We start from the raw sequence: 22,574 nt of genomic DNA, 5'->3' as shown, positions 1-22,574 counted from the left end.
TTTAATGCAGAAAACGTGTTCGAATGGCCTTAATATAACTGTGCATGGCTTTTGCTTCAGAAAGGAACATTCTTCTTATGCGATGTGGAGGGGAAATAATCAAACACAGGTGGTCTGCAACCACGGAGGTTGCAATTCTATGCACATTTCCCATTAAATACAGAGGCGGTGGCTGCCCATTGGCACTGACAGGATGGAAGGAAGGGTGGAACTACAGTGCAGAGCTGGATTTAGGGCAGTGTGGGTGATTCCCCCACAGAGAGCACTGAGCTAAGGGGACGCAAAATTGATAAGGTCTATAGCTGAGAAGATCCATTTGAGAATGCCAGATTTTGGCCTTGCACAGGGTGCCATATTACAAAAGATGACCAAATTCGGTCCTGGTAGGTGGAGCCTGAGCCAATGACAGACAGAGCCACCACTGACTTATTGTAAGAAAGAAGGCAGGTGAGCAGGGGCTGGTTGAGGGGCAGTGCTCCTCCTCATCGGTGGAACTAGCCGCTCAGGCACCTGGAAAGGCCACATGCAATGCACCCAGGGTGTTTGAGATCGGCGTAGCATTGATCCGCCCGTGGTGCGCACAATTGGTGCGGCCTCAATCCACCCAGGGGGTGCTTGATCGGTGCAGTGTAGATCCACCCAGGGTGTGTGCAACATCAATCTGCTGGGGGGGTGCACGGCGCCACAGCGTCGATCTGCCGGGGGGGGGATTTTGTCACCCCTCCCTCAGGGATGACACCTGGGGCGGGCCGCACCCACCATGCTCCACCTCTGCTCCTCCTTTCACCCTAATGGACCCTAATGCACCCCGTCAGTGACAAACTCTGAAGTTGCACCTCCTAAGAAGGAAGCTGCCTGATTCTCGGGAGCCAGAGTCAGGGACAGGTCAGAAATGAAACACCCGGGGTCAGTGCAGTTAACTCTTTATTAAAAGGAACTGAAACAGCGCAGGCCTAGTGATCACAGCAACTCTTCCCAGTAGGTATTACCCCAATGCAGCAGTGGCAAGGACTAAAGGTCCTCAGCTTCCCACCTGCAGCAGCCTAAAGCTCCATCCTCTTGTCTCTGTTGCTCCATTCTCTTCATTTCTCTGTGTGTCTGGGACACCAGGAAAAAGGGTAGTTGGTTGCAGCAGCAGGTGGACTCTGTCTCCTGGCCCCCCTCTGTCTCCTGGCCCTCCTCCTCTCCTGCCTCCGAGTCTGGACTGCCCTCTGCCACAGCCTCTTCCCGCTCACTAAACCCTGTTGCCTCTTCAGCTTCCCACACTTCCTCCCCCAACTGTGCTTCCTCTGAACTCTCACTGTAGCCCCACCACCAACCCCCTAGCTCTGAGCCTTCTTCCCCTGGGGGTTCCCTTGGGGGGGTTCCCCAATTGGCACCTCCCACCACTCCTCTGCACCCAGCCAGACCATGACATTGATGATGCTCAAACTGCTCCATCTAACTCAGTATTGTCTCTACCCCAACAGCTCCCCAACGTTTCCCTCCATGGACCACTAGAAAATTGCTGTGGGTCTTGGCCGACCGCTTAACGATATTTCTGCTTGCCGTAGCAATGGCAATGCACTGTGCTAGATGTTGTAGGCTTTTTAATGGAACTCTATGGGATTCAAGTCGTAACGCAATAAAATGCCATCAGAGAAATAAAAAAGCAATAAAAAGACAATTAAAAACAATATGCATATTTCTAACGTGGGCATCCACGGAGCTGAAACTCCTGGGTCCCTCGACTGCAATCCAGGAACCTAAGCTTCACAGACCCTTCAAGTTTCCTTATTTTCCAGGGACAACCCGGGATTTACAGAAGCCGTCCTGGTTTCTGATTTGATCCTGAAATGTCCTGCTTTTCCTTAGGACGTCTCTATTTTCATCAGAGAAATGTTGGAGGGTATGTGACCACGGCTCTACAGAGGGTGGGAGTCCTTCCAAGGCCTGCTTGCAGACTGAACCCCGCGACGTTTCACACGCACAGCTGCTTCGCCAGCGCTCAGCGTTGGATTCGCCTTTTTGCGCCAACGGGGGAAGTCCTTGGCGCGATCCAAAAGCACCCGCCTCGCTGGCTCCCTCGTGGTGCCTGGCAAAACTTCTCCCGCCAGTTCGCTCTCCCTCTCCCGCCCCCCCGCTCCAATGTTTCCTTTTTTCCTTTTGCAGGGGCTCCCTCTGCAGCTCTTGTTGGCGCGTCCCCCCCCCCCAGCCATGTGCTCCTGCCGCCTCCGCCGCTCCTACTACCCAGCCAAGCGCGCATCCGCTGCAAAACTCCACCTAACAACACTGCATTGCAATCTCCTCCTCCAGGCGAGGAAGGGAGCCAGTAAGTAGCCAGCCCCCACCCGCGCCCCCACCCCACCCGGAGCTCAACCCCCGCCCCCTTTCCCTACCACGTATAGCCGACCCCCCTCTCTCCCCCACTCCTCCCTCGGAGCACACACACCCCTCTTCCAAGGCAAGGTGCCCCCACTGAAGTTTGAGATCAGCTGTTCGAGGAGAGTCTGCGCTTCCTTCTCCGTCTAGCTTGCGCCTCCTGCCGCCGCCGCCGCTTGCCGTTGCTGCATTCAGATGGGATGATCTCCCCCACCCTCCCACCAGCCATGCGGCTGCAGCTCCCACCAGCCAGCAGTGGGTGACTTCCCCCCCCCCTCCTCTCTCCATCGTCTGCTCTCTCCTGGTGTCTTCTCCCCCCCCCCCCCCCGCTGCCACGCGCACATCTCGAGCTGGGCTCGCCTCTCGGTGGCTGCTGAGTTTGGTGGCGGTGCAGGGACGGTGATGGGTTGCTCGAACGCCTTCTCCAAATGCATTCGCAGGGCGGAAGCAGCGGCAGTGGCTGTCTGGCTCTCAGGCGAGGCTTGACTGAGTGACTGGCTGGCGAGCTTCCCTGGCAGCCTGAGATCTGCATCTGGCTGGACGATGCATTCACGTGTGCGCCAGCCCAGCGTGTAATGCTGCAGTGGGCACGCTCAGCAGCGCCCAAAGGAGCATCTGCAAAAAAAAGGGACGGGTGAGAAGACCAGCCAACTGCTGCTGGAGCGCGTATAAAACCAGGCAGCGCCTTGGATCTGACTTCCTCCTTTCTCCAGCAGGCGATTTCGACTCCCTCTCAAATTGTACCAAAGCTCATTCCACGGCTGCTTCCTTTGCCACTTGCTCTCCAGTGCAAAGCCCACTCTGCCTTGTTTTCACGTGTAGCTTAGCTTTGCCTGGCAACCACTAGTTCTCTCTCCCTCCTTACACACACGCTCCCAGCGGCGCAGACTCCCCCTGATCTGAAATTAATTTGTTTGTTTGGTTGCAGCGCCGAGCCAGCTAAAGGTTAGGATTTCATTTAGCCTTTTCCCCATCCTGGTGCAAAGGAAGCGATGAAATTTCCAATTGAGACTCCAAGGAAACAGGTGAACTGGGATCCTCAAGGTTGGTGTTGCTTTCTCACTCGTTTCTTGTTTGTGTTTTAAATTATCTTCGTTGCCCATCTTCCTAACTGCGATTGTTATTCCTCCTACCTAATGAATGGGAGAAAGGAGACGGCTTTGGCTGTGATTTGGACCGCAGGCTTTGTTATTGACCCTCCTCTCCCTGCTGACTCCCGTCTTGGAAGATGGTCAACATTGCTGTGATCTTTCTGGAGTGCAGAGTGGGAGGGAGAGAAACTTGTCCAACTGAAAAACAAAACAAAACCCAAGAACCAGAAAAGCAAACGTGATATTGCTTCTCGCTCCCCCACCCTCCAATTATCACCCCCTCCCCCCCGTACACTATTTTAGTCTTCTGGATGAAAACTTGTCTTGGTTGGATAAGGTCCTGGAGATCCTTATGTTTTGTTTGCGAGATTCCTTTGTTGCTTCTGGGGATCATTGTCTCCCGTAAAAGGGGCGGTGGAGGCTGAGAGTGAGCATCCGCTGTCCACTTTGGTGCCCTCAATGTCAAATGTCTCTTAGCAGCTTGGTGGGTGGGATAAAAAGTGAATGTGGTAAGACTCCTGTTGGGATTGCAGTCATAAAGGCATGGTAAATAACAAAGCTTGACAAGACCTTCAGCTGTTGGGTCGTCACCCTGTTAACAACTGTGTTAGCACTCCTGCCTTGGTGGGTGGGTGGATTAACTCTGTGTTTAAGCGGAGGTTGTGTTGTGAGAAGACTGTTTGGGTGGGTGATGGTATAGCACACAAGGCTCGTGTACGTGTCACTGCTGTGGCTTTCTGTACAACAGTCGGAGTTGTTTAGAGCACAGGGGTACACACAAATGCTTGTTTCCAGCAATCTGTAGCATGTATTGATTGTGAAATAAATGCCCAACAGCATCCTTTTGGTTTATTCTTCTTCTTGGGAGTGTGGTACATATTTATCTGGGTGTAAGGTTTAGGTTTAGGTTTTGGAACCAGTTGAAAATGCATGTCCATAAACTTGAATAGAAATATTCTAACAGTTCAGTGTTGGCGATGCATGTCAGATTTATATGTTTTCCAAAGGACTTGGTTCAGCTCCTTCCTTTCCCTGCTCACCTCATTCTTTGTGCTCTAAAATGTGCATGTACTGGGGAGAAATATCCAATTCAGTGCTGACTTCATGCATGGCTATGTCTTTAATAGCATGACAACTGAATTATGGAAATATCCCAGACACTTGGATTTCACCAAGGATACGTGCAGAAGAAGTGTGCTTGCCTCTACCTTTCAGAGAATGATTTATTGCCATCATGAAAATGATGACGATTCTGAAATCTTTATTGTGTGACAGCTGGGAGAATGGCTGTCATGCAATTCATTAATTTTTTTTAAAGTTTGATGTTTCTCCAGTCTAAAAATAAATAAATTGGGCATTGCATGATTACTGTGGTGAGGATGGGCAGTGATGCTTATACATGTGGCCAGAGCCAGAAATTTAATCAGCTGTGAAGGACGTGATTTTTCGTTCCAAACAGGTGACTGGCTCCAGTTCACCAATTGGCCTGAGATGTTCAAATCTTCAAATGACAGCCAGCCAGTTAGTTCAAATGCTGGGATTTGTTTCTCCTGGGTGATGTGCTACTGTGCTGACATCACGTATTAGTCACAAAGTAATGCCAAGTAGAAGGATAGATTAAACTTCAGCTATGTTGCAGACACTAGGGCTAGAACAACTTTGGCTGTACTTTTAACATCATGGGAGCCACTGTTCCATACATTTGCCCAAAAGTGCTGTTGTGAGATTGAAAGGTCTGCTGCCACCTGAGCCAGTCCAGTGCCTTGGGTCCTTACCACCTGTTTGTCACCCTCAGTCTCACCCATGATGACCACAATGTGCCTGAAGTGAATTTGTAGGGCATTAGAGCATTGGTTCTGTGACCTGGTACTGTGCATGGTGTGAAAGGAGATGATGGCGCCATTTTGCTGATGCTAAGCAGGTCTGAGTATGGTCAGTAGCTGGATGGGAGGCTGCCTGGGAGACATGTTTGCCACCTCAGATTCCACAATGGGAGGAAAGGTAGGCTATAAATATTAAGGTTGTTATTTTCATTATTAGCAAATATTAGTAGCAAATGAATAATAATAGTAACAACAACAACATCATACGGTCATATAGTAATAATATGGTATTGTATTCATATATCTCACTACTCTTGAGAGTCAGCCTGGTATAGAGCTTAGAGTGCTGAATTAAGACTGGGGAGACACAGATTCAAATTCCCACTTGAATATGAATGGGTGATTGGGGGCCGGTCACCTACCTCACAGTGTTGTTGTGAGGATAAAATGGGAGGCACCATTTAGATTTCTTTAAGTTCAATGAAGGAAAGGCAGAATATAATTGTAATTAATAAATAAAAATAATAACTACATTATCTTGAATTATACCCTCTGTTTTCTCCACTAGGGATCCCTCTAGTTGGAAACATGGGCCAATTCAGACTGAAAGTTCCAAGCTGCCACTGGTAACCTATCCTTCAGCAGGGAGTACCCCTTCTCCCCAGATTGTGAGCATAGCAGGATCTGGGAATATGAGATCTCTTGAGCACATGGTCCTGTCTTGATGTCATTATTGGACGATTTGCTTTCAGAAGGTTCTGGTGGCTTGATTTCAATGTGCAGTTTCCCTCTCATAGCAAACACATTCTTTGCAAATGCTCCTAGCTTGCATTAAAACAACGCAGATGACCTCTCTCTCCATTACACATTTGCCTTGGGTGCATCAAAGATAATTCAGTGTACAAGGGGTTGGATCCAAAGTTCCCATGAGAGGAACTCTGCTCACGAGATGCTCTCAAAGGAGGAAGGGTGTGGGTGAGGAGGCAGTTTTTGGCAGTTCCTTTTTCCATTTGTAGCCATCTCTGCCCACTAAAAAAACTGCTGGAGTGAGGCAGTGAGTGACCCTCTGGAACAGAGTGTGACAGGCAAAGGTGAATTGGAGAAAATTCACCTTTGCTGCTGCTGTCTACTTCAGGGCCAGCCTCTCTTGAGGCAAGGTGAGGTGATCTCAGGCGGCAGATTCTACCAGGGCAGCAGATCTCAATGTGGATCTCTCCTTGTTTCTGATGAAGAACTTCCCTGATCCCTTCTTTGGTGCGGACAGGAGCACCATTTTGGGGTCAGCCTCAGGTGCCAAAATGTCTTGAGCCACCCCTTCTCTCCTTCCTCCAGAAGTGGAAGGCTTCTAGATATCAGTCCCTTCTGTGAACAGAAGGAAAATCTTGGATTTCACTCAAAGAATTAATAAAATAAACAAATGAAACCAATAAGAAACTTTCAACACACAACTCCATTGGTTTATCCTTCTTTTTTAAGGTGTGTGTGGGGGGGACGCCTGAATTACTGAATGACTTATTCACAATGTATTTTAATGCCTTATATTGAGGTAGGGGTGATATAATATAGTTCTCTTAATACCATTGAAAGGAACTGGTATTCTGGACCTGTGGTGGGCAGTATCATCCACCTATCAGTCTGTTGTTTTTTTTAAAATGTGAACTGCTTTTAGAACCATTAATATTATTATTTATTGAATTTATATACCTCCCAATACCCGGAAATCGCAGGACGGTTCACAGAACATTATGGCTGAAAAGCGGTATAGAAATATGGTAAATAATTACATTATATGGCGAAATGTAGGGGATGGTTTCACTTGGTACCATAACCTTGCACAATTTCTAAGATAGACACTTAGAATTTCAAACTTCATGGATCCCTTATATGTGAGAAATTGGATGAGTATTTGCAAGAATAGAATACTGTAACCCTGACCCTGAATCCAATCTAAGAGGTCTGGCAGATTGCTTATTTGTTTGTTTATGTGCATTTTAGTGTTCATGGCTATAAATTGTGGGGTAATAATCATTATCTGAAGAATGGGGGGTGGGCAATGATAAACATAATTGCCAACTGTTAAGTGATTTCACGTCTGACATGGATTGCATGCATTGCAAGGTAACTACAGTGCTAAAAACAACTTCAAAAGTCTGCCAGTTCTCTGGATTTCTACCTACATTACTTTTCTGAGTGTATGTGTTATGAAATGTCTCTAAGATGTGTGCCTTGTGATTGGCAAGTGACTAAATGTGTGCCTGACTCCTGGGTTGAGTTCCGATCACCCTAGCTTTTAATGCGATGAATGATGTTTGCTTGAAGTTTTTAATCCACAAATATATCCAATATTTCATAGAATCATAGAATCATAGAGTTGGAAGAGACCACAAGGGTCATCGAGTCCAACCCCCTGCCAAGCAGGAAACACCATCAGACCACTCCTGACATATGGTTGTCAAGCCTCTGCTTAAAGACCTCCAAAGAAGGAGACTCCACCACACTCCTTGGCAGCAAATTCCACTGTCAAACAGCTCTTACTGTCAGGAAGTTCTTCCTAATGTTTAGGTGGAATCTTCTTTCTTGTAGTTTGGATCCATTGCTCCGTGTCCGCTTCTATGGAGCAGCAGAAAACAACCTTTCTCCCTCCTCTATGTGACATCCTTTTATATATTTGAACATGGCTATCATATCCCCCCTTAACCTCCTCTTCTCCAGGCTAAACATGCCCAGCTCCCTTAGCCGTTCCTCATAAGGCATCGTTTCCAGGCCTTTGACCATTTTGGTTGCCCTCCTCTGGACCCGTTCCAGTTTGTCAGTGTCCTTCTTGAACTGTGGTGCCCAGAACTGGACACAGTACTCCAGGTGAGGTCTGACCAGAGCAGAATACAGTAGCACTATTACTTCCCTTGATCTTGATGCTATACTCTTATTGATGCAGCCCAGAATTGCATTGGCTTTTTTTAGCTGCCGCGTCACACTGTTGGCTCATGTCAAGTTTGTGGTCAACCAAGACTCCTAGATCCTTTTCACAAGAGTATTTCAAACTCTTACACTCAGTAGCTGTCATTGGGACAGTAGCTCCCATTTGTTTGAATTATCACTCTGCAGAGTAGTTGTTGACAGATTGAATCTATACCTAGAGGGAAACTCAACCATTCTCATGGAAGGACCTAGGACTGTTCCAAACACAGCTTTGTTCCCTGCTTTCTTTGCACAAGTGTGAACAATGCACTATGTAGGTTTGGAACTTGCAAAACTTAGAAATGGCAAGTTCTGTTGAGCTCCCTGTTGAGCACACATGCTCTGAGTGATAAGTGACATGGCCCCGAGAGCACCGTGTATAAGACAAGCACTGATAGTAATTGCAGAGCTGCTCAATTCACTTGAATGGAATCAGCGGGAACGTAAGACGATGAAGTAATGAGGAAAAACTAGATAGATTGGCAGAGATGCTGGAGAATCATTAGCAAACTTTGCGGGACTAATTTTACGGTGCTTATCTGCGGCTCAGTGTTTTGAACTTCTGTAGCGTTATAGTTGTGTAGCCTGAGAGAGAGCGCAAGCTCTCCACAGTTGCCACGGTAACACTAGTCATTTGGGCCTGTCTTTGTTGGGGAGAATGTGCGCAAGCTCTTCAGCCTTAAAAGAGAACTTTGTGAGATCTGAACACCTCTAGAGTTTCTCACCAACTGAGCTTGGATCTTTATGATGTATTGCCTTTTGCTTTTGACAGGCTTTTTGAGATACAAGATATAGACAGCCTTAAATGGAACCTGACACATCTCCACAGAGGTCTATAGCTTATGAGAAACTACACACCCACCCACCTACCCTTAAATTTCTTTAGCAGGGGTAGAAATTCTCAGATTCTCAAAAAAAGCCCAACCCCCCCAAAACACAAAACCACCCAGTGAAACTACTGTGTGAAGAGTTTGAGGAGAATTTGTGGCCTATGAAAGAATAGAGGGCAGTGAGGCAGCAGAGACACCATAAATCATAGAATCATAGAATCATAGAATCATAGAGTTGGAAGAGACCACAAGGGTCATCGAGTCCAACCCCCTGCCAAGCAGGAAACACCATCAGAGCACTCCTGACATATGGTTGTCAAGCCTCTGCTTAAAGACCTCCAAAGAAGGAGACTCCACCACACTCCTTGGCAGCAAATTCCACTGTCGAACAGCTCTTACTGTCAGGAAGTTCTTCCTAATGTTTAGGTGGAATCTTCTTTCTTGTAGTTTGTATCCATTGCTCCGTGTCCGCTTCTCTGGAGCAGCAGAAAACAACCTTTCTCCCTCCTCTATGTGACATCCTTTTATATATTTGAACATGGCTATCATATCACCCCTTAACCTCCTCTTCTCCAGGCTAAACATGCCCAGCTCCCTTAGCCGATCCTCATAAGGCATCGTTTCCAGGCCTTTGACCATTTTGGTTGCCCTCCTCTGTACACGTTCTAGTTTGTCAGTGTCCTTCTTGAACTGTGGTGCCCAGAACTGGACACAGTACTCCAGGTGAGGTCTGACCAGAGCAGAATACAGTGGCACTATAACTTCCCTTGATCTAGATGCTATACTCCTATTGATGCAGCCCAGAATTGCATTGGCTTTTTTAGCTGCCGCGTCACACTGTTGGCTCATGTTAAGTTTGTGGTCAACCAAGACTCCTAGATCCTTTTCACATGTACTGCTCTCAAGCCAGGTGTCACCCATCTTGTATTTGTGCCTCTCATTTTTTTTGCCCAAGTGCAATACTTTACATTTCTCCCTGTTAAAATTCATCTTGTTTGTTTTGGCCCAGTTCTCTAATCTGTCAAGATCGTTTTGAAGTGTGATCCTGTCTTCTGGGGTGTTAGCCACCCCTCCCAGTTTGGTGTCATCTGCAAATTTGATCAGGATGCCCTTGAGTCCATCATCCAAGTCGTTGATAAAGATGTTGAATAAGACCGGGCCCAAGACAGAACCCTGTGGCACCCCACTAGTCACTCTTCTCCAGGATGAAGAGGAACCATTGATGAGCACCCTTTGCGTCCGGTCAGTCAGCCAGTTACAAATCCACTGAGTGGTAGCATAGTCAAGACCGCATTTTACCAGCTTCTTTACAAGAATATCATGGGGCACCTTGTCAAATGCCTTGCTGAAATCAAGGTAGACTACATCCACTGCGTTCCCTTCATCTACCAGGCTTGTAATTCTGTCAAAAAATGAGATCAGGTTAGTCTGACATGACTTATTTTTCAGAAATCCATGCTGACTATTGGTGATCACAGCATTCCTTTCTAGGTGCTCACAGATTGTTTGCTTAATGATCTGCTCCAGAATCTTCCCTGGTATTGATGTTAGACTGACTGGGCGGTAATTATTTGGGTCCTCTCTTTTCCCCTTTTTGAAAATAGGGACAACATTTGCCCTCCTCCAGTCTGCCGGGACTTCGCCTGTTCTCCAGGAATTCTCAAAGATGACTGCCAGTGGTTCTGAGATCACATCTGCCAGTTCTTTTAATACTCTTGGATGCAGTTCATCTGGCCCTGGAGACTTGAATACATCTAAACTAGCCAAGTATTCTTGTACTATCTCCTTAGTTATTCTGGGCTGTGTTTCCTCTGCTGAATCATTTCCTCCAAATTCTTCAGGTCGGGCATTGTTTTCTTTATCGGAGAAGACTGAGGCAAAGAAGGCATTGAGGAGTTCAGCCCTTTCTGTGTCCCCTGTTTGCATTTCACCATCTTCTCCTCTGAGTGACCCCACTGTTTCTTTGTTCTTCCTTTTGCTACGAACATACCCATAGAAGCCTTTTTTGTTGCTTTTAACCTCTCTAGCAAGCCTGAGTTCATTCTGTGCTTTAGCTTTTCTGACTTTGTGTCTACACGTGCTGGCTATTTGTTTGAATTCCTCTTTGGTGGTTTCCCCCCTTTTCCATTTTTTGTACACATCCTTTTTTAATCTTAACTCAGTTAAAAGTTCTTTAGATAGCCACCCTGGCTTCTTTAGGCACCTTCCATGTTTCCGTCTCATTGGTATTGCCTGAAGTTGTGCTTTTACTATCTCCCTCTTAACAAACTCCCAGCCATCATGAACTCCCTTTCCTTTTAGTATTACTGTCCATGGGATCTCACCCAGCACTTCCCTAAGTTTTATGAAGTCGGCTTTCTTAAAGTCAAGAAATTGAGTCCTAGTATGCTTGGCTGCTCCTTTCCGTTGTATAGTAAACTTCAGAAGAGCATGATCACTTGCGCCTAATGATCCTTCCACTTCTACCCCATTAACCAGGTCATCGACATTGGTTAGGACCAGATCTAAAATGGCTGTTCCTCTTGTTGCTTCTCCCACTTTCTGGACAATGAAGTTGTCTGCAAGGCCAGTGAGAAATCTGTTTGACCTTATGCTCTTGGCTGAGTTTGACATCCAACAAATATCCGGGTAATTGAAGTCCCCCATTACTACTATCTCCCTTCCTTTTGCATGCTTGGCCATCTGTTCCAGGAAGGCATCATCTATGTCCTCCGTTTGGCTTGGGGATCTATAGTAAACTCCCACAATGAGGTCACTGTTATTCTTCTCTCCCTTAATTTTGACCCAAATGCTCTCACTTTGACCAAGCATACAAAACCAAAGCAGGATTCCAATGAATTGTGGAGACCTGCCATATTCACCCAAAACACTTTCCCTGTTATGTGTAATTGTGTGTAGGAAATCTGACCCTGCCTGCCACCAGCATGTGGCCCCTGGAACGTTGCCCAGAAGGAAATGTGGCCCTTAACCTGGACAAGATTTATCACTTCTGAACCACATCAGTGCCAAGTGCTGTATGTAGAAGATGGAACAACCCCCCCCCCCCAGCCTACCTATCTAGGTTTGTAATTTTAGGAGGCATGTAATTTTAGCATACAATTTTAACTTGATTTCAGTAAGTATAATAACTTTTAAATGACTGGTTTTGTTCTCTATTTTAACCATCTTAATGTAATTTGTTTTTAATATTCACTTTTATTGGTGCTTTTAAGGAATATCTTAGATTGTCTTTTGTAAACTGTTTAGAGGTCTTTCATTTGAGAAAGCGGTATATTCCGGCAGGCGTTAAAAACTGATTTTATAGTTTTAACTCTTTTTCAGTCTTATTGTATTAAATCTTCTGTTCACTGCTTAGAGATGACTGTGTTTAAGTAGAATGCAAATTGTTGACCTAAGATAAATAAATAATATATACATTTTGTTAAATAGAATAATACATAAATAAATAAGCCTTGGTAAGGATTTACAATCAAGCATAGTTTTTTTTTGTTTTTGTTTTAAATGGAAATGTAAGTTAAAAAAAGAAAATAGCCAGAGCTTGATTATAAGAAGAATGGGAGACAGAGAGAGAGAGAGAGAGAGACTCTCACAGGTGATATTGAGGCTAGTTGACAGGGAAGGACTCTTGGGAACTGTTGGTGGTTAAACTGTGTTAATCCTGGGCTGCAGTTTAAATGATAAATATCACACTTTATACTGTTGCCACATATGGATGAGAGAGGTCCATTCATTGATTTATGGATAGTCCCTGAATAGTCTCTCATTTCCATGCATTGCCACTTTTGTGTCTCTTCTACAGAAGGAGGGGAGAGTGAGAAATCACATGCCATTGGACACGCCTTGATTTACTATGAATTAGAAGATACTCTCATATATACTTATTTCCCTGTAGAGATGTACAGAATGTGCTAAGGCGACACTGCTGCATGATGCTTGCAGTCATAATTTAGCATAATATTGTTGTTGATTTATTTTTACAGCAGCTGCATATAACTAAACATTGACGAAGCCTTTATTCAAACCACATTGGTCTCATTGCGATCAATAGCCAGTCAGCCAGTAGTTCCTCAGTATCGCAACCACCAATTCAGGCTGTCACAATTGAGCCACTAAATTGGCAGTTTGTTACAGGCAATGTTGGGGTCCACACATTCATCTGCAAGCCTGAAAAGATGCTCAGGTCACTGGCATTATCAGAGGGACTAATGAAAAACGCATGGTTAGCTGCTTCTACTTTAACTTCCTCCAAGATTCATGGTGACTTCTTTATAGTTTGGGGAGCTCATAATAAAACAGCTTCCTTACCATGCAGTCAGAGATGCCTACCCTTCAGCAAATCAGTCCTTGAGAAATAGTGTCATCTACAAATTGGACGAGCACCCCCCTTAATCCCTTCATCCAAGTCTTTTATGAAGATGTTGAGCAATAATGGGCCCAGGACAGCAGTGGCGTAGCGTCGGTTGTCAGCACCCGGGGCAAGGCAAGTAATTTGCGCCCCCTAACCTGTGGATTTGCGCCCCCTAACCCTGACCCCCAGATGTTGCGCCCGGTGCGGCCGCCCCCCCTGCGCCCCCCATGCTACGCCACTGCAGGACAGAACCCTGTGGCACCCCACATACCACTTTTTTCTAGGATAATGCTTCACAGGAAGTCATTCATAAATGAAATAAATAATAAAAGAACAACGATAGTAGCAGAAAGCTGAGACTTTGGTGGAGCCCTTTGACAAAGTCCATGTATTGCTCACTGTCCTTTAGTGGAGCAGCAACAGAGTGATTGAAATCTATATTAGTGGAAAAGGATCGGGAACTGATTCCATGATTTTCTGTACTTCACAGTCACGGGGCTAGATGTGACCCCTCACCTTCTTTTTCTACCTTTCCTGCTGAAAGCATGGAGCTGTCCCTAAAAAAATGGGTTGGGTAAATCTGATAAAGATGCTTTGTTGTGGTGAAGCAACAATTAGCACTACTATAGCAACGCAACCCCACAGGACCTGCTTGCTGTTTCACGCAACAGGTATAAAACAATGAGATTTGCTGCAGCCGCAGAGTTCATATCCCCGAAGAACTGACTCAGCCCTTCTCTTTCCTAGGAAGATAAATAGGAAACTATGCAGTTTGCTATAAGGAGATCTCTGGAACAGGACCTTAAAAAAAGTGGGTATGCTTTATTTTCCTTGAGTAATGTGAGGAAGGAAATTTAATTATATTCCCCTTTGGGAGGGGGTTTAAATCTGTGCTTTAAAGAGAGCATACAAGACGGATTCAGTTTCACCATAAATGCGCAGAACATGAAAACGTTTTTTTAAAGAAAGCTTCAGAGGTCATGTAATTGATGTTTGGGTCAGCAGGAAGCTGCAGGTGTTACACTTTGGAGTTATTTGGAGAAGCTTTCGCCATCCTTTTCACTGTGGATGTAAGAATGGCTGCCATCAATTGTCTTTATATAGAAGGCACCTTCTGAAATGCCCTTGGGGTGAAAAAACAAATTAACCATGTGAATGATTTTATTCTGATTGCAGTGACTGGAACACCCCCCCCCCCAATATATATGGGGAGTGGGGAGCAGGATAAACAAGAAGCCGCTCAAATGGCACTGCCCATGAAACCCAAGCCACATATAAACTACTCTGTGTGGGTTGATGTGTACTCATGATATGGCAGATTCATTGTGTTGCTGCAAAAGATGTTCTCTGTAGGTGCGATCAGTATGTGCCTCCTTTGTTTAGAAGTCAAAATGCTGTGGCTTGTTGTGTCCGATGTGGCTCTGAATGGGCAAAAACCAAGAGGGCAGGACTGAGATTGGGGAGGGGAGTGGCAGGGAAGGGCAGGGTGTGGTGATAGGTTCACACAAAAAGGTGGAATGAAAAATCTTAACCATTACTCCACTGTATCCAGTTTATGATAAATATAATTGGCATTAGGCTAGTTTTATGGATCCAGTATGTTTGAAGGGTGGCACTGTGGGTTAAACCACAGAGCCTAAGACTTGCTGATCAGAAGGTTGGCGGTTTGAATCCCCGCGACGGGGTGAGCTCCCGTTGCTTGGTCCCTGCTCCTGCCAATGTAGTAGTTCGAAAGCCCGTCAGAGTGCAAGTAGATCAATAGGTACCGCTCCGGCAGGAAGGTAAACGGCATTTCCGTGTGCTGCTCTGGTTCGCCAGAAGCGGCTTAGTCATGCTGGCCACATGACCCGGAAGCTGTACGCCGGCTCCCTCGGCCAGTAAAGCGAGATGAGCGCCACAACCCCAGAGTTGGTCATGACTGGACCTAATGGTCAGGGGTCCCTTTACCTTTTATGTTTGAAGGGAGAATCAGTTGCCTAAGTGGAAAGGCACAAAAGAGGAGTCTTGAGAAATGTTGGACTCTACTTGTTTGTAACTCAATAACTTCCTTGACCATTGGGCTATGGCAATGAAATGTGGTGCTTAAGTTCAGGATGCAGTCCTAAGTTTCAAGCTAGAACACCTGTTTTCAGAGGGTTGCAAATATGCAACACAACATAATGTACTATGTCTCTTGAGCGCTGAGATATTTTAGTATGTTTATGACATGATTCTCAGTTTTAAAGTTCAAATTTACAGAAAGCAATCACGGCTTCAGGTGACTTGTAAATACATCTTTTTGCCCAGACTTTCCCTGGCCCATAAAATTGAACCCTGTTATTACTTAATTTCAGCTATTGTCTGTTTTTATAATTCTTAACTGTGTTTCAAGATGTATCTCTGTTTTTATGATACAGCTTTAATGTTTTTAGGTTGTCTTTTTGTATAGCGCTTGGTGATTTTTAAAAAATATTAAGCTGTTTAGAAATGCTTTTAAACAAACATACATCTCGGGATGCAAAGTACATTAAAGCGTGTTATTTAAACAAAGCTGCTTGAAGGAGGGCAAATGTTGTCCCTATTTTCAAAAAGGGGAAAAGAGAGGACCCAAATAATTATCGCCCAGTCAGTCTGACATCAATACCAGGGAAGATTCTGGAGCAGATCATTAAGCAAACAATCTGTGAGCACCTAGAAAGGAATGCTGTGATCACCAATAGTCAGCATGGATTTCTGAAAAATAAGTCATGTCAGACGAACCTGATCTCATTTTTTGACAGAATTACAAGCCTGGTAGATGAAGGGAATGCAGTGGATGTAGCCTACCTTGATTTCAGCAAGGCATTTGACAAGGTGCCCCATGATATTCTTGTAAAGAAGCTGGTAAAATGCGGTCTTGACTATGCTACCACTCAGTGGATTTGTAACTGGCTGACTGACCGGACCCAAAGGGTGCTCATCAATGGTTCCTCTTCATCCCGGAGAAGAGTGACTAGTGGGGTGCCACAGGGTTCTGTCTTGGGCCCGGTCTTATTCAACATCTTTATCAACGACTTGGATGATGGACTCAAGGGCATCCTGATCAAATTTGCAGATGACACCAAACTGGGAGGGGTGGCTAACACCCCAGAGGACAGGATCACACTTCAAAACGACCTTGACAGATTAGAGAACTGGGCCAAAACAAACAAGATGAATTTTAACAGGGAGAAATGTAAAGTATTGCACTTGGGCAAAAAAAATGAGAGGCACAAATACAAGATGGGTGACACCTGGCTTGAGAGCAGTACATGTGAAAAGGATCTAGGAGTCTTGGTTGACCACAAACTTGACATGAGCCAACAGTGTGACGCGGCAGCTAAAAAAGCCAATGAAATTCTGGGCTGCATCAATAGGAGTATAGCATCTAGATCAAGGGAAGTTATAGTGGCACTGTATTCTGCTTTGGTCAGACCTCACCTGGAGTACTGTGTCCAGTTCTGGGCACCACAGTTCAAGAAGGACACTGACAAACTGGAACGTGTCCAGAGGAGGGCAACCAAAATGGTCAAAGGCCTGGAAACGATGCCTTATGAGGAACGGCTAAGGGAGCTGGGCATGTTTAGCCTGGAGAAGAGGAGGTTAAGGGGGGATATGATAGCCATGTTCAAATATATAAAAGGATGTCACATAGAGGAGGGAGAAAGGTTGTTTTCTGCTGCTCCAGAGAAGCGGACACGGAGCAATGGATCCAAACTACAAGAAAAAAGATTCCACCTAAACATTAGGAAGAACTTCCTGACAGTAAGAGCTGTTCGACAGTGGAATTTGCTGCCAAGGAGTGTGGTGGAGTCTCCTTCTTTGGAGGTCTTTAAGCAGAGGCTTGACAACCATATGTCAGGAGTGCTCTGATGGTGTTTCCTGCTTGGCAGGGGGTTGGACTCGATGGCCCTTGTGGTCTCTTCCAACTCTATGATTCTATGATTCTATGAATATTGTGCTTACCTAAAACAGTAGAGGAACACATGGAATTGGACCCAAGAAACGTGTTTTGATTATTCCCTGTAATGGATGTGCAGACGTCCTGGTAAGACATTCATTCTGTATGTTTCTGCACCTATTGCTAAAGCCTCTTCTTTTTTTGCTGATCCTTTTTTTGGGGGGGGGGTCACTTATCTATCACCAAACATTTCAAAATATGAGTACTATGTAGAGTATGATGTGTGGAGCACTTGCATGAGGAAGAAACGAAGGAAAATTCTAAGCCCACAATTCAATAAGTTTCATCACGTTTCAGAAGACTTGAAGCATTCATAAGGCTATGTGTGTAATCATGGTTAGAGGACAGGAATGTGACCTTTTTGTGACAAACGGGGACCCTGAGACCCCCATTATTGATTTAAGATAGCAGAGTCTGATATCTGAATGATTTCAAAGTTATTACTAGTCATAGCTGCTGGCAGAAACAGAGAAGGCAAACTTTCACAGGTGGCAAACATTACTGACTGTACTTAACTAAATTGGAAAAAAGACACATCAGGGATGCAGGGTCTTGTGGAAATCTGATACACTGGTGTATTAGGCTGGAGCAATAAAGTGGCGAAATGAACTAGTGGACAGTGAAACTAGCAGAGCAAGTGTTAGAGGCACTCTGCACATGCTTGCAATCTAAATAGACACAGGCAGAAAGGTAAGGTAAATGTCATGGGTTTTGGTTGGAACATCTGGTGACTATTTCAACAATCAGAAAAGGGAAATGTCATCATTTTGAAGCTCTTCATGAACATGTAACCAGGGTGAGCTCATGGCGGTAAGGACTCTGGGGTGTTTCTTCTAAACTAGGGTGGCGCTAGGGAAGGAGTTGCCGTCGCGGCACTCCTTGGTGTGTGGAGTGCCGCAGGGCGCAATCCTTTCCCCGATGCTTTTCAATATCTTTATGCACCCCCTTGCCCAGATTGTCTGTAGTTTTGGGCTGGGTTGTCATCAATATGCTGATGATACCCAGCTTTATCTGTTGATGGATGGCTGCCCTGACTCGGCCCTGAACACACTGACCAGATGCTTGGAAGCTGTGGCTGGATGGCTGCATGGGAGCCGGTTGAAGTTAAAATATTCGAAGACCGAGGTCCTCTGGCTGGGTCGGGATGACATGGGGTTGGGGGGCCAACTCCCATCTCTTGCGGGGGCTCAATTAGTGCCAGTGCCTTCTGTCAAGGGATTGGGTGTAACCTTTGATGCCTCCCTTTCTATGGAGGCGCAGGTTGCAGCCACAGCAAAGGTGGCGTTTTTCCACCTCCGCTGTATCAAGCAGTTGGTCCCTTACCTTTCTCGCCCTGATCTGGCCACAGTGATCCATGTGACCCAGAAACTCCAGCGGGTGCAGAATGCCATTGCGAGGCTCCTTACAGGGTCCTTGCTGCGGGATCACATTCATCCAGTGCTTTACCAGCTGCACTGGCTCCTGGTGGAGTACAGGGTCAGGTTTAAGGTGCTGGTTTTGACCTTTAAAGCCCTATGCGGTCTAGGACCCTTATACCTATGGGACCGCCTCTGCTGGTATGCCCCGCGGAGGACCTTAAGGTCCATAAATAACAACACTTTGGAGGTCTCAAGCCTCAAAGAGGTTAGATTGGTTTCAACAAGGGCCAGGGCCTTTTCAGCACTGGCCCCAATGTGATGGAACACTCTGTCACAAGATACCAGGGCCCTGTGGAATTTGACATCTTTCCACAGGGCCTGCAAGATGAAGCTGTTCTGCCTGGCCTTCGGATTAGACTCACTGTGACCCCTTATATGGGATTTGGTATATAAATTTTCCCTTGGCTTTCTTGCTGGCCCAGCAATGTAGGACCAGCATGGATAGCTGACTCAGGTGAATATCTGATATTTCCTCCCTTTATGGTCTTGATTTATGGGCTACTACTAAAATGAGGTTGCATTTTAAGCTGCATTTTAAGCCATATTTTAATTAACTGTTGTTGTTTTTTTCTATTACATTTTATTGTAATTTATATTTTGTGTTAGCCACCCTGAGCCCGCCCCTGGCTGGGGAGGGCGGAATATAGATAAATTACTATTTTTATTATTATTAAATATTTGTGTGACTTCATCCTGTTAAGTGCACATAGATGTGCTTGAATAATATAACTTTTTTTAAAAAAAAACCCATAGCCTCATTTGCTGTGTTTGTACTATAAGTTCAGTCATTTGAACTGGCATTACTTCATTCAGACAGTCATGGACCAGTTGGTGTTTTCACTTATTTCCAACCAGTGTCAGATGTTGCCAAAGCTAGTTCATTGCCTGTTGCTTTAGATGGCCCACATGACAATTATTCACACTGAACGTGAATCTGCAAATAGTAGAGGCTGTTTGAACTGCATAGTCTCCAAATATTCATCCAGAGGCTTTAAAACTTTAGATGGTGTAATATATATATATAATATATATATATGTAATATATATAAATATATATATAAAGGTAAAGGGACCCCTGACCATTAGGTCCAGTCGTGACCGACTCTGGGGTTGCGGCGCTCATCTCGCTTTATTGGCCGAGGGAGCCGGCGTACAGCTTCCAGGTCATGTGGCCAGCATGAAGAAGCTGCTTCTGGCGAACCAGAGCAGCGCACAAAACGCCGGAGAAGTACCTATTTATCTACTTGCACTTTGACATGCTTTCGAACTGCTAGGTTGGCAGGAGCAAGGAATGAGCAATGGGAGCTCACCCAGTCGTGGGGATTCGAACCGCCGACCTTCTGATCAGCAAGTCCTAGGCTCTGTGGTTTAACCCACAGCGCCACCCGCGTCCCATATAGAGCTCTTCAAGGCGGTTAGACAAATTCACTGAGGATAAGTCATGATGGCAGCATGGCAGTGAAAGCCAGTTGCCTGAGACCAACAGTAGGAAGAGGGCAACTGTATTTGTGCCCTGTACTTGGGTTTCCCATACTAGGCATGTGATTGGTTTGAAACTGGTTGCTGGGTTTGATAGACTGTTGATTTGATCCAGCGAGGCCGCCCTCATGGTCTTAAGAAAGATATAATGAAGGAAGGCAACAAATGAGAAGATTTGGAAGGAGCCAAGTATAAAGACAAGCAGACAGAAATCTATATTGCTCATCAGCCTTGTCCAAACACTGGCAGCTTGCAGGTGCTGATTGGACCACAGACAGGATTAGGTTCCAAACTACAGGTTGAGTTAAAGGAACTGATTGCAGATATTTAATGTGTTTGTGTGTGTGTGATTTTTCTTAGAATCAGGCTAGAGTTGGGAGTCTTGATCAGGATCCAGAGTCCTGATTCATGATCAGCCTCCATCCCAACCAGGCAGCAATTGCTATTTATTTATTTATTGAATTTATATTCCACCCCTGTCTCTCAAGGTGGTTCTCCCATCACTCCTCATTTAATCCCTACAACAAACCTGTTGTTAAGTTAGGCTGGGAGCTGCTGGCCCACTGAGCTTCATCCAACACCCTTTTAAATATGTTTGTGGGAGCAGGTGAAGGAGAGTGAGGTTATTGGTTTTTTTGTTTTTATTATGTATTTTGCGTTCTTTATCTTGTGTTTTTTTATGTTGTGAATTGCCCTGAGATAAAATGGATGAAGGGTGGTATACAAATTAATTAATTAAATATGATGATGATGGTGGTGGTGGCCTCCCAGGTCCTAGTCCAAAACTCTACTCGCTACCCCACACAGGCTCCAGTTTAAAACTATAGTTAAATGTGACAGTGCATTTAACATGATGTGCCATTTGGCCTTTAGCTGTGCATGGAATGAGGTGTGGTGCAAGAGAAATCAGAGGCACAATAACTTCATGTAATGACAGCAGATATCATTTCCTGAAGGTTAAAAGGAAATCTCCCCCAACCCCCTCTAAAATATTTTAGGTCTTCACAGAGCGCTCTCCAGGGTGTCGTAGTCCTTTTCAAGACTTGCAGAACTTGTCCAATCAGGAAAGAGGTGCAGCGTAAGGGAAGGGAGAAAGGACAGCTGCTTATGCCTGTGATGTTTATCTCAGCCCTGAGATTTTGTGTGGGAATTTGTTCAGTGCTGAAAAGCTAGCCTTGGGACTCCTTCCTGTAGTTTCACTGCTCTCATTACTGCAGAGCACTTGTGAAACTCCCGCCCCTGAGCAATCTGACCTTGGTTGCAGTAGGGGCAAATGAAAGTTCGGACTGTCTTTCATAGCTCAGTGTTGCATTTTTGCCTGTGTCGGATTCATGGAAGATGCTTGATGTGACAGGTAGGCTGTTGTAGCATCCAAATTGGTCCTTATCAACTGGGTCAGCCTTCCCTAAACTGATGCCCTTCAAATTTCGTTGGACTGCAACTCTATTCAGCACCAGCCAGACTAGCCCGTATTAATGATAATCATTTGAAAGGACTATCAACAAATTGATGGCGTTTAAACATACAATTGGCTCTTACCCCATCATATCAAACATGCTTTTTAATGCACAATTTCCCACTTGTGAACCATCTGTATGACTGGCCGTGAAGTGTGATCTCCCTGCTTTATTTCATTGTCTGGACGACTGTTTTCTACAAAAGCAGCGGACAAAACATCTACAAAATTAGAGGCTTTTAAAATTTACTCTTTATACTAAATTCCAAACTAATTAGGAGTTGCTTCGGCCTAAGAGCTATTAATTACTTGGATTCCAATTATAGGTTGATGGAATAGAACAATGTTGATTTTTCAAAGACTATCAGGAATCCTGTTATTAGACTCTAGCTGGTAATATCTGACAATTGCCACTTCAGAATTGCTTTAATGTGACAGTTTAAGGGTTGTTGGGGTTTTTTGGGGGAAAAGATCTGCTAGGATGACAACCAAGCTTCATTCCTCATGGTATGTGGCATCATAAGATCTCCTGAGACCATATATAACAAGAACGAAGCATCAAGGTTATAATAAAAGCCCTGTGGGATCAGACTAAAGCCCAGCATCCAGGCTAAACCTCTCCCTAGGCCATAGCTCTGTTCCTCACCCCTCACTAGTCCTGCTCTGTATCCTCCTCAAGTGCTTTTGCATGTCTGGAATGTATCCCCATATTCTGATAATGCTTCCTTGCATGCTTGGTCAGAGGTTAGAGAGAGTCGGGTGGCTGTGAGCTGTGATGTAGAAACCGTGGACTTCCTGTGGCTCAAATGTATCCTACTGGCCAATGCAGTGTGTTAGCCCCATCCAAGACCT

General features: G+C 45.3%; 1 protein-coding gene and 1 long non-coding RNA gene across 2 annotated transcripts in view; both read left to right on the top strand.

The window, feature by feature from the left end:
* The first annotated feature begins 1,242 nt into the window (after positions 1 to 1,242).
* Positions 1,243 to 22,574, top strand: part of KCNK10 (potassium two pore domain channel subfamily K member 10) — an 80,544-nt gene continuing 59,212 nt past the window's right edge. Inside the window, exons 1-2 of the mRNA XM_083448313.1 lie at positions 1,243 to 2,311; positions 3,290 to 3,405. Of these exons, the coding sequence (XP_083304439.1) occupies positions 3,354 to 3,405 (52 nt within the window). The 5' untranslated portion in view covers positions 1,243 to 2,311; positions 3,290 to 3,353. The remainder of the gene's footprint in view (positions 2,312 to 3,289; positions 3,406 to 22,574) is intronic.
* LOC310681426 lies at positions 5,091 to 5,988 on the top strand. The gene is made up of 2 exons (XR_014513268.1): positions 5,091 to 5,453; positions 5,844 to 5,988. It is a non-coding gene; the product is annotated as an uncharacterized lncRNA (long non-coding RNA).

Source organism: Podarcis tiliguerta, assembly GCF_965153285.1.
Source record: "Podarcis tiliguerta genome assembly, chromosome: 1".
Classification (NCBI taxonomy): domain Eukaryota; kingdom Metazoa; phylum Chordata; class Lepidosauria; order Squamata; family Lacertidae; genus Podarcis; species Podarcis tiliguerta.
This window is presented reverse-complemented; position numbering and strand designations above follow the sequence as displayed.